Source organism: Toxoplasma gondii, chromosome VIIb, assembly GCF_000006565.2.
Source record: "Toxoplasma gondii ME49 chromosome VIIb, whole genome shotgun sequence".
Lineage (NCBI taxonomy): Eukaryota > Apicomplexa > Conoidasida > Eucoccidiorida > Sarcocystidae > Toxoplasma > Toxoplasma gondii.
The window spans coordinates 3,210,154-3,223,379 of record NC_031475.1 but is presented as its reverse complement, the minus strand read 5'-3'; the positions used below and the strand labels follow the sequence as shown (position 1 = coordinate 3,223,379).

The window sequence follows — 13,226 nt, the reverse complement described above, 5'->3', positions numbered from 1 at the left end:
GGTCCTTCAAATTCCATAAAATGTGGCTGGAGAGTGCCGCAGCAACTGCACGTCTGGCTCGAATAACGGCACCATCGTGCTTCTTCTCCAAAAACGAACAAGCAGTGGCTGTGCTGCCGCTTCAAACAAACGAAAAGACATCTAGATGATACCGCTGTATAATGGACTTGAGTCCGCTGCCTGTTCTCCACAAAAGTTGGGCAACCGATTCGGGCGACTGGACTTGCACAGGGTGTTTGAGATACCACATGTGTTGCGGTACCCGCATCATTCCTGTCACTTATACCGAGTTTGTTGGGAACCTGAGTTTCAACAGCTACTTGGAAGCGCGGATGCTTACACTGTGTTGAACAGCAATCAAACGGTCAAACAAAAAAAAACGCGTTTACCCGTAGAAGCGCTTGCGTGTCGAGACCAGCCCAAGGGCCCGCGATAAACCTCGGCACTTATGCCTTTCTGTTTTCACAGGCATTCTCCGGGCAACCAAAATAGATTGACAAGCGAATGGCTTTCTCAGAAACACGCACATTATTTCTGTTTTGCGATATGAAGGGACCATCTGCTGAGTAGCGAGACTGCACTCTCCTCACTCACACAACACTGTGACGGTCTGTCTCTCTCAATCTGCATCGTTCTACCTAACACTCTCCCACAGCTTTGTGTTCCCCCGCATGCACATCAAAAGAGATCTGCACAGATATCTTTCGTACGTGGTCCCGCCAGGACTCTCTCGAAATTATGCGGTGTGTCGTCCGAACCCGATCAATAAACGAATGCCGCACCCGGCAATCCCGAATCCCCTACAACCCCCCAAACTGCTTTAGTAGCGGATTGTTCTGCACCTTCTTTATTAGGTTGTCAAACTTGCTCCCGTACTGATTGACCTTCGACTGCAGATTGTTGACCGAGTTGGCCAGCCTGTCGGCAGTTTTCTCAAAGTCATCGTGTACCACTTTAAGCGCTTTCTCCATCTGTTCATGGAGGTGCTCACAGGGTGGACAGGGCATGTTTTCTTTTGCTGCTGCTGCTCGCGCCGCCTGGAGTTCGAGAATCTTCGCTGCAGGAATCCACTCGGCGACAAAAAACAGGACCGTTATAAAAGCCTTCAAAAGCAAAGAAAACGTCCGAACCTCTTTCGCACCCATCCGAAACAGCTGCAACGACACCTCATCGCTTGCCGCGAGGAAAAAACCATCAAAAACGACCACTGTTTCCTCTCGTGGAGTGCACAGGACTTCTCTAAGACACAACGCTAAGTTCTGAGAATCCTCCAGCTGTACCGAACCACTGGAAGCCTCTGGAAACACCAACAGCGTGACGAATCTCTTAATTTCGTCTCTCTTCAGAACCAATGCGACAACAAAATCGGGCATGAAAACGGCTCCTTTCGCGGCGGAAACTTACCCCGTCCCTCAGATACTTTGTCCGATAATGTTCCTCCGGCCACTGAAGAACAGGCCGCTAGGAAGTGACGCAGACTTGCAACGAGCACAACATTTCGGACGCCGAGTATACAAGCCTCTCGAAGAGAGTCAACAAAATCTCGACATGGAACTCCGCACAAAATTTGAGTCGTTGGCAACCAACCAAGCAGCAGCACAGACGGACACGTGTAATCCTTGTACGGTTTGTACCTCCTTGACACCTCAGTTGGTGTTAAGGCGTCCTTTGGGTATAGCTTGTACCGTTACATTCAGGAGCCTACCCTATATTCGATTATCTTACGAGTTCACCTTGGTGTACCTCAGATCGAATAAACAGAGCCAATATCACACCTCGTTACCGTGTCAGTTTTGTTGAGTCTGATCCAGACAAGCCTTTTTGTTCTGACCATACCTTCCAAGTGTTGAATGCGGACGGTTTTCTCGCCTCCCAGAGCTGCCATCTGTACATTTTGGACGTACATGGCCGCCATGAGGCCGATCTGGAGAACGACAATGGATACGAGGAGCCAAGAAGCAAAGCTATTGCTGCCTCGTTCTCCTGAACAAACACAAAACACACCGAGATCACGGACATCCACACATTGCATCAGACACGGAAAAACTCACCTTGCAAGACAGAAAATATTTATCCTCGTGGTACGTCTAAATGCCAACGACATTCTATCGTGCTCCCAAGTCGTCGTCCGAACTGAGCAACAGGGGGTTCAGTCTGCAAGAGCGCAACGAAGACTGCCTAGAACCAACATGTGCCGAGGAGTCCATGAATGCTTTTGAAGCTTCCCTCGGAATTTTCTCCTTGGTGCGCCAAACTGATACTGTGTCCGTAACCTTACACGAACATTTCACCGTCCACTTTCAACAAACTGCGGCTTACTTTTTCTGTCGGCCGTTGCGGCCGGCTGTTTGCTGGCGTTCGTGTCTACCATCGGGGAAGCCAAGGGATAAGTTGACAGGGAATAAAGGAGGAATCACTACTCGCCAGTGAACGCACTTTCCCAGAAAACGACACCTTCTTCACTATGATCCACAAACCAGCTAAAGCAGGACCCATTTGGAGGCTTGCGAGCATCCGTGAGCGGAACTGCCAGGTAGCTGAGCGGAAGGTCACATGCAGTGCAAGCGAAAAAAGGTAGGGCTGTCTCTGTCTAGCCGAGACAGGCAAACAACAAAGATGCTTGTATTTCTTTTCCCATACTTTGTCTCCAACTCGCGTTCTATTTGAAGCACACCTCTTTTCTGCAGGACTACGGGAAAGCACGTTCGCAATACGTGCACGGTGCAGACACGATTTTCGGGGAAGGCTGGCGCTTCGGCGAGGAGCACACGATAAGTAGAGGCTTCAAGCGACGGGAAGGTATCCGGAGAATGGAACGAGCATCACTCTTTTGCTTACTTTTTCTTATTTTTCTTAGAAGGAAGTGACCTCCCTCATGCGTTCGGGATTTCTCAGGCAGCGAATTGTCGGCAGGCTCCTTCCAGAAGTCTTCGAGTATCTAAGAAACTGAAGGGGACAAGACTTTTCATTGTAGACTTCAAAGCAAACACGTAGTGTCCCGGCCTTTGCTGCTCTCACATGGTGTCCAGTGACATCTGAAACCAAATGAAATATCTGTATTCAACAGACTTTGTCTCTTTCCGCAACCTGGAGACTGCTGTCACGGTCCAGCGCTGTTGACGACACAGTTGTCGCGGAGCCAGACGGCGGTACGGAAAGTTGTCAGTGTCTGACTTCTGATGAAATATAAACGGAAGCAGCTAGAAAAGAAGAAGCAAGCAGCTTACATGTATGGTGTTCGTTGTGTCGGTGGACAGAAACCCTCAGGATTTACTTTTTATAGTGTAGTAACCGCATTGGTACTGTAGGGAACATGAATGCTTCTGAAGGGAAATTGAGCAAAAACGCCGCGATTTTCATTTCAGTCCGTTTGAGGCATTCTTTCTGACAGAAGCGGCTTACAGTAGGGTAGCCTGTTACGCCACGGACGGGCTCTTTGTCAGTGTCCTGCGGGATGCTTTATGCCAAAACGACGATGTTCACCATCCAGCGGCAAGTGACTCACTTCAGGTCGCCTTCACTTTGTTGTTTCAATGCGTGTTTAAAGGCCAATTGCACACCACTGAAGGGACGATGCTGGCGCCATCGCGAACTCTAGAACACTACTCTACCGGCCTCGTTTTGCTTCCAGAGCATTCTCTGCGACTTGCCGCAGTTTACCGCAGCTTTCTACCTTGAGAAGTTGCACGGACTACCACAACTATTCCAAGGCAAAAAGCAGCAACCAACAGGCTCTACCTCGTTTGGAGGGCTGCTGTCCTCTGGATCGCCGTGGGCATGTGGCACCTCATGCTTGAGTTTCTGTCCGTGAATCGCAAACGTTGGAGACATCCCTTGTTTCAGAGCCGTGGTGGAGACGTCCGAGAAACGAGAACTGGCGAACGAAGTACCAGCGCTCTCCAAGGAGATCCCAAAACCAACCCGGAAACAGTTATCTCACGAAGAAGTGCGATTTGTGAGTTTTCAAGACCGGAGAGCTCCAGTCTTGATTGAAAGCAGAAATCGCCTGAAGACGTGTGTGATGGTGGCGTCCTTCTCGTTCAAAGGTTTGCGTGGACTTTCACGAGGAAAGGAGGTGTGGAGTTCAATATGAAACAGAACTGTGCTCCTATCCTCGCTATGGCGTTTCCGTGTCGTCCGTGATCGCAGAGTCTTTTCCCTATAGCTGAAACTCAAACGGGTCACCGACGAGTTCTGAGATTATCTCTGCATTTCGTTTTTCGTGGCTCAGTTTGAATCATCAGCCCGGTGGTGCAGATATGTGCCGCGGACTGGCGGAGCAAAGCTCTGTATAGTTTGCTAGCTGCTCCCTCTGAGAGTGCCGGAGAAAACCAGCGGCGAAGCAGCACCTGGAAAGAAAACGGAAAAAGCCGGTCAACTCGAAGGGACAACCTTTTCCGTGTCACAGTCTGGGAGCTCACACAGGCAGAGAAAGGCGAGTGTCTGGGCTCGAAACAGAGCAAATAATTGAAGGAAGCAACGAGTGAACAACAGCGGAGCTCGTGCACCCGACGCGTTAGCCGCGACGGTCTCCTGGGGCAGGAAGAAGCAAGAAAATCACTGACGATGGAACTTCTTTTATTAGCGTGACAACAAACGATCAATATGCACTACGTTTCCGCCTTCACTAGATTCGTTTCACTGCTTGCTTCATGGAAATCAACAGGGCTTCCACGCTGTCCATAGTGCAGCCCAGCCTTTGTGTTTCCGCAGTCTAAAGGAGCTGTACAGGGGACTTTTGAACGCCCCACAAGTGAGCTGGCGTTTGGACACCAGACGGAGCCTCGTGCTCGGCAGCGTTTCCGGATTTTCCATCTTACAGAGATGTTCGCCACTGTATAGAGGAGAAACTTTCTTCAGCCTCTCCGGAGTTACGTACTTTATTGCCGTCGCTCCCGTGGTCTTTACTTTATTGATAGTTAACACTGAAACGAATATCCAGTGAAAGCGTAAACGCAGCGCCGCTACCCCGTGGAAAAATGCCTCGTACTTCGGTGAGGTTTCTATGAAGTCTGCGAAACGTGAGGAAACTGCAGGGTGCTGCGATCTCCGGCTCTGCAGCCCCTATTTAGTCCCAGCTCTGCCTGCCTCGACATTCTTGTGGGAAATGTTGTTTTTCTTACTGTTTTTCCCGTTCCTTCTCCCGAGAAAACTTCTTGCAATCGAGAGAGTCACGAGAGCCTGCCTGCCTGGGCTTCCCCCCGGAACGCGGGAGCAGAACCTGACGCTGTTCTTCTCCCATAATCTGCGGAATTTTCAGTCGGTTGCGTCGCACGCTCGGCATTATACCCCTCGTTCGTCTTCCTGCGTCGACGACTCCAGCAAGTGATGAAAACACGCTTCAAAATGGTGTGTGGAATGCGTGACAGTGTCTCTTCGTCTGCTGTTCAACTGTTCTACTATACACCCTTCGTCGCCACATGCAGTCTGTGTTTTTGCGCGAAGGCAGACTGCGTTTTCCGTCTTCTGAGTCTTCTTTTTCTCGTCTTATCCACTTTTTTCTCGTTTTCGTCCTCTTTTCCCGTTCTCTTTTCTCCGTTGTCGTGTCTTCTTTCTGTCCACCTGCCCCCGCCTTCCCCGTAGGTCGTTTCTCCGACCCTCTCCGCGTTTTCGCTTCTTTTCTGCGCTTTCTCCCGCCTGCCCGGTCCCCGCTTTCCTGACGTTTTTCTTACGTTTTCGCTTGTCTCCCGCTCTTCCTGTTATCTCGGGGCAGAGGGAAGCCGTTTCTGCGGACACCCTTGCGACTCGGCCTGGAGTCGCTCCGGGAGAAACGAAACGGCAGCGCTGGCACACGGCGCGAAGGGCAAGAGTCGACGCGAATCGCGAGAGACCAAGAGACTAGAGCACGCGCCTCGTCTTCACAGAAAGGAACGATGGGAGACGACGGCTTCGGCCCGGCAGAAGCGACGCAAGAGGACAAGAAAGACAAGGAAAAGTTGCTGCCGATCGAGTTTCTCGCGCTCACGAAAGATGCAGCTGAACTTTACCGCTACGAACACGGCCGGCCGCTGGAGGACATCCGAAAGCCAGTGGCGACGTTCGAAGGCGTGGAACAGGCGCTCTGGACAGCCGACGGGAAAAATGTGAGGAGAAACGTTTTTTTCTACGTGTCCAGACACCTCAAAAATACGTATACTGACAGGAAAGGACGAGAGAAAAGAGACGGCCCTTTGCGTCTTGTGTGCATAAAAAAATGGGAGAACGTCCAACAGATGCATGCGCGAACATACGACTACCAAGAGGTGACATCTTCAGAATCGTCAAGTCTCTTGGGGAGTGAATGCGACCTCTCCCTCTCGCTCTCTCTCTCGATGTCCATTTGCGATGGAGGCGCACAAGACAGAACATGCTGTCTTGACAACGGTCAAGGTTTTGCTTCTTCTTTTTCTCCCCGACCTCTGATCCTGCACCGCTTCTGCACCTGACCAGGCTTCTCAGAATAGATTTCTTTTTCCCAGCGTTCCTCCTCTCGCGCTTCTTCGCTTAACCTTGCATCCTGTTCCTCTATCTGTATCATTTGGAGAGATTTTCATAGGGATCTACAGCTATATATGTATCTGTACATGTATGCATGTACATGCATAAATACATGTGTATCTATAACTATGCCATATCTATATCTATATTTATGTATATGCATATCTGTAAGCACCACGCACAGCTTTGATATTTCCTTTTTTATGTGAACTGAGCTCCCGTCGGTGTTGAGTCTTTCGTCGATGTACAGCTCCTTCCGCATGGAGGCCTGCAGAGGTGTACAACTACATGCAGCGTAACCACATATATATGCATGTTCATATGTCTATATCTATATATTAATATCTGTGTCTATCAGTATATATTTATATGCTTGTATGTATCGATAATGTTCATCGTGTTGATCGCCTGCGTGCAGAGGGCCGGAGAGGGTCCTTCCCAGGGAGGTGTACGTTGAACGAGTGTATTCAGAAATGTTCTTTTCCTTTTTCAAAGACTCCTTTTCCTCCTCAAGGTTTCAAAAACATACTTGGTATTTTTTTTGTTTGCTTTTTCTCCGTTCGTCCCTCGGATTTTACGCGTCTTTGCTGCGTTTCGCCGATTTTCTTCAGCTCGTGCTCGTCAGGAAGGACGCGCCCAACCGCGTAGATATTGTGTCTCTCGACGACAACAAGAACATCTTCTCCGTCACCGGGGGTTAGTCCTTTTTTCCCCGTGAGATCCGACTGTTTCTCCCCTGGACTCTCTAAATTCGTAGACATCTTTCCACTGAATACGTTTGTAGAAAAAAAAATATATACATGTATATATAAATATGTATATATATATATATATATATATATATATATTTCTTTGTCTGTCGAACGGGCGACAGGACGGCGACAGAACGAGCTCGTTCGTGTTGTATGCATCGCGGTGCATGCATCTGTTTACAGGCTTCCTCCACTTGTCTGTCGCTCTATGTACATGTGCGCCTTGCCGGGGAGCTTAGCGCATGCCGAAGACGCGAACGGCCCATGGCGGACGCGCATGTTTGTCCTTCTCTGGCTGTGAAAGTTTCGACGGTTGCGTTGGACTAAAACACAGAGGCACTAAAACACAGAGGCAGATACACCGGAGCAGCAAGTATCAGACACGCATATCTTCTCTGTTCCGTGGTGTCTCTGTGTCTACTTCGCTTGTGGTGGTTTCTCGTTTTTCTTGTTTCTGTGCGCAGCGAGCGCCGTGGTCAAGTGTGGGTTTTCACCTCGAGAGACTTTTCTGTTTATTTGCTTTCGCCATGAGGCCGCCAACCACGAAAACTTTTGCATGTATCGCATGGCCGACGGCGAGAAAGTCTTGAGTTTCACTCTCAAACAGATCAACGCAAACACCTGGCCGCCGCTCAGGTGGACTTCTCAGGAGTCCTTCTGCTGCCGCATGGTGAGTGCTGTCTCCCTCACTTGACCGGCTGTGCTCGAAAAAAGGCATCCGCGGCCTTTTCTCCTGAAGATGTTTTTTCCTAAACCTCAAATTGACGGCTTCCGTTCATTAAAAGGCACTGCTCGTCCAAGGCTCGACTTCGTCCATGTCTCTGCGAGGGAACTCTTTCCTCTCTCAGGAGTTCGATTCAGTTGCCCAAGTTCCAGAGTCTCTCCGTCGTTCTCTGCGAGGAGGGACGAGGGAACTTTTGTCACTGCGCCCAGGCCAAAAGAATCAAATGCACAAATCTTTTTCCTTCGTACCCTTCATGCGATGTTTGAACGTGGAAAGAAGACGGAAGAAACATTCATGTCTTGTGCAGCGTCTTGTGCAGCGTCGCTGGAGATCCACTCGGGAGGGGACACCGAGATCCCCGCAGAGGGAACGCGGCTGCCGAGATCTCTCTAAAACCTCTGTGTACACAGAGCAAGTTGCTTCTCTTCACATCTCTCGCTGTCGATGTAAATTCACAGATGCATGCTCTTGTCGTTGTGTCTGTCTGTCTCTCTAGATCCCAGCACGCGTGTCTCTGTCGTTCGATCTCTGTCCCTTCTGTCTCTGTCCCTTCTGTCTCTGTCCCTTCTGTCTCTGTCTCTGTCTCTAGGTACGTCACTCTGTGCATGTTTTCCTCTCGACTTCTCTTTTCGGTTTGTACATTTCTGTCTCCGTCTGTCTCGCTGTCTCCGTCTGTCTCCGTCTGTCGCTGCGTCGTTGACGTTTTTCACTTGTCCCCCGGTTGAGGCACCGCAGATTTGTTTTCCCCCGGCCTTTCTGTGCGCGTTTCAGGTGACGAATGAAGTGCACATTTTCAGGGACAACGCGTTCAACTTGAACCACCCGCATGACCGAATTCGCTGCGAAAACGTTGTCTCTTTCTCTCCCTGCAACGAGAAGAAGAAGGCGACGTCTGCGGCTCGCGATGAGGCGTGCAGAGGGGGGAAGGAGGACAAGTCCGCTGCAGGCCTCCTGACGTGTGCCGTCTTCGTCGCTGGCAGGAAGGGAGCGCCGTCGGCCGTGAAGCTTTTCGACCTGGAGAACGGGAGTTCTTGTCTCTGCACCAAAAGCTTCTTTCAGGGCAACGAAGTGACTTTCAAGTGGAGCAACGACGGACGCGCCGTCCTCGCGCTCGTGCACACCGACGCCAGCGAGAAGAGCTACTACGGCTCGGACGCGCTCTACTTCCTCAAGGTACGCTCAGGAACCAAGCGCCGTTCCGCGACACTGTGAGGGGAGACCACCGTTCGACATGGCGCGGCCGTGGAGAGACCTGCGCGGAAAAGCCAAGTTCTGAGGCAACCCACATGCGAGGAAGAAGAGAGCAAAGTCGCGCGAGGTAGTGAGAAGAGGGCGCAGCAGACAGCGAGAAAAAATGTGGAGATGTCACGGAGTGTCGCATGTCTCAACGCGAAAGAGAAGAACGCTGGGGACGAACGGGCAGGTGAGAACACGAGAGAGGTGAAGAGACCGAGAGACAAAGACAGAGAGGGGACTCGAACGAAAGCGAAAGAACGAGAGCGAAAGAACGAGAGCGAAAGAACGAGAAAGAAAGAACGAAAGAGAAAGAACGAGAAAGAAAGAACGAGAGAGAAAGAACGAAAGCGAAAGAACGAAAGAGAAAGAACGAAAGCGAAAGAACGAAAGAGAAAGAACGAAAGCGAAAGAACGAGAGCGAAAGAACGAGAGCGAAAGAACGAGAGCGAAAGAACGAAAGCGAAAGAACGAGAGCGAAAGAACGAGAGCGAAAGAACGAAAGCGAAAGAACGAGAGAGAAAGAACGAAAGCGAAATAACGAGAGAGAAAGAACGAGAAAGAAAGAACGAGAAAGAAAGAACGAGAAAGAAAGAACGAGAAAGAAAAAACGAGAAAGAGCGGATGGAGAGTGAAAACGTGGTAGCGCCGGCCGCGTCCATCTTGAGGGTTGTTCTCAGCGGATTCTCCTTCTCTCTGTTGAAAGCTGCGGAGCCTGTCTTTCTCGGCTTTTCGGTGTGCGGCCTCCAGCTGGTCGCTGTCGCACTCTCCCGTTTCTTCTCCACGACTGCAGTTTTTCCTTCGCTCCACGCGTTCGCAGGCGGACGGAAGCTACGACTGTCAGCTGATGCCTGCGGAGGAAGGACCGATCCACGACGTGCAGTGGAGCCCCTCGACTCTCGAGTTCGCCCTCTGCAAAGGTCCGATGCCGCCTGAGGTAGGCAAGGCAGAAGAGAAAAGGAACGCGAGGAACGCGGAAACAGTGGAGAAGCACACAGGAAACATCAAGATAGGAGAGAAGGAGACAAAAGGGGAGAGAGAGGGAAGCGAAGAGGCAAGGTGAGAAGAAGGAGACAAAGAGAAGAAGATGGAGAAGAGAAGAAAAGTTGAAAAGAAGGAAAAGGAACTGCAGAGGAGAGGCGCGCCACGGGGACGGGCCTTTGCGCCGCGGTTCCTTTCCACGATTTTTCTCGCGTAGTGGCCGCAGGGAGGAACCGAGAGCAACAGTGTGTTTTTCATTGGAGATGTGCATGCGTGCGAAGGCGCCTTGACTTTTCGCGCGAGAGAGACGGCCTCCTATACGTGCATGGTCGTCGTTTGCGTCCATTCTTTTGCCAATACTGCCGAGCGTTCGAAGGTGACTTCCGTGGTTTCTCTGCGCCTCTGTGACTTGCTTGTGCGGCAGATTTTGCTGTACGACGGCAGCAAGAAGCCTTCGGCGCCGAAGCTCTCCTTCGGCCGTCGCATGCAGAACACACTCCGTTGGGATCCGTTCGCTCGGATGCTCCTCACCGCGGGGTTCGGCAACCTCGCCGGAGACGTCGACGTCTGGCACAAGCAGCAAAAGAAAGTCATCGCGAAAGCACAGGTGGGCCAGCGAAGAGACGCGACCGAGCGCGCGACGAGAAGACGCGAGAGGAGAGCGCGTCGAGCTTCCAGAGTTCGCAGCTGTCGAATCGTGTAAAGGGCCGGACCAAGGAGACACAGACTGGCGAACAGACAGGAGAACCTGGCCATGTACTGCGTCAGAAGCGGCGGAACAAACGACTTCTTCAGGCATGCAATTCTGTTTTCAGGCTCCTTTCACCGTGACTTGCGACTTCACGGCTGACGGCCTCCACTTCGTGGCTGCTACGACATCGCCCCGTCTCCGCGTCGACAATCATGTTACGGTAACCTTTTTACCTCTTCTGTCCATTCGGAGACGCTTGTCTCTCTTCCCTTTGTGTCTCTGTGCTGTGTCTCTGTCGTTTCTGTCGCTTCTCTATGACCTCTCAGCTACATGGTCTGGCGGCTTCTACCTCCGTTCCGTTCTTCCTCGTCTTCTTTCCTGTCGCGCCTGACGTTATCGTTCTCGCTTGGTGTTCTCTCTGCTTTTACTTTCTTCCGTCCTTTCGCCGCTGTCTGCGGTGCGCGCGTCCCCCCCTGCCGTTGTTTCCGTCTCCCCTCGTTCTCTCGGTATGCGTCTGGCGCTGTTGGCGTATGTTCTTCCAGATTCACAGCATTTCTGGGCATGCTGTGTGTCGGCTGGACTTCCCGGTGCTCTACCGCGTCTTGGTGAGGCCGCTGCCTCCGTCGGTCGCTGCGACGCTCAATCAAAAGCAGTCTCACCTTCTGCAAGCGTTTCTCGCGGACTCCACCCTCTTCCTCTCGCAGCATTTCTCCTCGCTCGCCATCGACGGCGCCTCTCGCTCCGGCTTCGCCGACTCTCAGAGTCAGGCAGGACCGGCGAAAAGCGTCTCCGCTCCACCAGTCTCCCGCGGCGTCTACCGACCCCCAGGGTCTACCGGCGCTCTCGCCGCCAGGCTCCGCGCCGAACGCCAAGCCACCGTAGGGCGCAGGAGAGACACCTCTGAGGGCAAGGAGACAGGGGACGGGGGCGCGGGACACAGAGACAGATCTGTGGGGTGGGGTTTGGGGAGCGGAGGGGGGGGACTGGGAAGCGCGTGGAAAAGGCAGAGGAAAAGGAGACAGCTTTTGAGACACAGCAGGCGAGAGAGATGCGTGACGCCGGAGACTCGCGCACAGAGGGAAAGACGAAGAGACCAAGGGAGACTACTCGAGAAAGGACTTTCACAGAGACGAGAGAAAGAGGAAAGAAGAGCGGTGGACCGTCGGTCAGCTGCAGAAAGCTCTGTTTTGTGCATCTTGACACAGCTGCGGCTCCGCGCCGTCGAGTGCTCTTTTTAGACTTCTTCTGGGTTTCAGCGCGTTCTCGATGCCTCGACAGTTTCGTTCCTAGCATGGTTCTTTGATACTTTCTGGATTTTTCCTCAGGTCAACGGAAGCAACGCAGCGTCTGCGGTGTCGCGCGCGTCTCTCGCGAGCTCGAAGTCGATTCCTGGCCTCTCCCCTCAAGCCTTTCCTCCGGGCTACTCGCCCCCAGGTGCCGCGGCGAAGGCTGCCAGTGGAAAGAAAAGAAAATGAAACACACGGCGGGAGAAGAAGAGAAAGCAGAGAGGAAGACGAGAAGAAGGGAGGAGGAGGAGGAGAGCGGAAGTGGAACGAATGGGAGACAAAGACGAGGAGAAAATGAGAAGGTCCGACGGAGAGAGGTCGAGCAACGAAAGAAATTGTTTTTTGTGCGTGTCTGGAAGGCACGAGAAAGAAGACTGTCCCTTCCTCTTTTGTGGGGTGGACGCGAAACCGATTGTCAGAAAATTTCTCGCGGCTTCGTCCGTCTTTCTGTGGAGTAAAAAAGGTTTCGGTGCACCGACTCTGTCAATGTCCGTTGTTCTGCAGAGTGTGAGGAGTGAATTGGCTCTGCTGAAACTTGTTGCCTCGAGCATGCATACTGTCGCCTTCAGAGAGACTCTACGCTTACACTGCAGCAACGCAGTTAACGACTGGAGGATCCAAGCACACGCGAATCCCAGTAGGACACTGACAACTACCAGTTTCAGTTGTCTTACGCAGGCCATTGGCTAGTGGCGCAGAGCAGGGATGAAGCGGGAGCGAGACGAAAAGAAAGACCCGCTTTACCGCAGTGCGATGTTCAGCGTTTCACTAAGAATTCTTTCGGTTTGATCGATTCGGAAATAGAGTCGCCACTACGTCGCTCGCGTCAGTTTCGCCTGTTCCACGGGGACCCCACACACTCACAGCTTTTGCTGGACGCGACGTCCATTCGCCGCGCCAGGAAGCTGCGAGCTACCAGAGCCATTCTCTCTCTGTCTCCTCTCGAGTTTCCTGGAACAGTCGTCAGGAAAAAGTTCGCTGGAGAGAAGTAACAGGTTCAGGGAGAGACGGCCTGCGTGTTTGGGGGGCAGAGAAAGACTTTCAAATCGAGGAAAAACCGTTCATTCCCAGACGTTCTCGCG

At 51.9% G+C, this 13,226-nt stretch overlaps 2 protein-coding genes across 2 annotated transcripts; one reads left to right on the top strand and one right to left on the bottom strand.

Moving 5' to 3' along the window:
- Nucleotides 1–296: 296 nt before the first annotated feature.
- TGME49_258730 (hypothetical protein) lies at nucleotides 297–2,449 on the bottom strand. Its single transcript, XM_002365046.1, has 3 exons — nucleotides 2,320–2,449; nucleotides 1,837–1,983; nucleotides 297–1,057 (listed from the first exon to the last, which is right to left on the bottom strand). Exons 1-3 carry the CDS (start codon nucleotides 2,369–2,371, stop codon nucleotides 801–803), a joined length of 456 nt encoding a protein of 151 aa, XP_002365087.1. The 5' UTR covers nucleotides 2,372–2,449; the 3' UTR covers nucleotides 297–800.
- A 3,424-nt stretch (nucleotides 2,450–5,873) lies between these two features.
- Nucleotides 5,874–12,382, top strand: TGME49_258740 (eukaryotic initiation factor-2A, putative; the record flags this gene model as incomplete). Its single annotated transcript, XM_002365047.1, has 9 exons — nucleotides 5,874–6,083; nucleotides 7,089–7,173; nucleotides 7,694–7,899; nucleotides 8,725–9,126; nucleotides 10,007–10,123; nucleotides 10,592–10,774; nucleotides 10,983–11,078; nucleotides 11,401–11,736; nucleotides 12,184–12,382. 9 exons carry the CDS (start codon nucleotides 5,874–5,876, stop codon nucleotides 12,331–12,333), a joined length of 1,785 nt encoding a protein of 594 aa, XP_002365088.1. The 3' UTR covers nucleotides 12,334–12,382.
- Nucleotides 12,383–13,226: the final 844 nt, after the last annotated feature.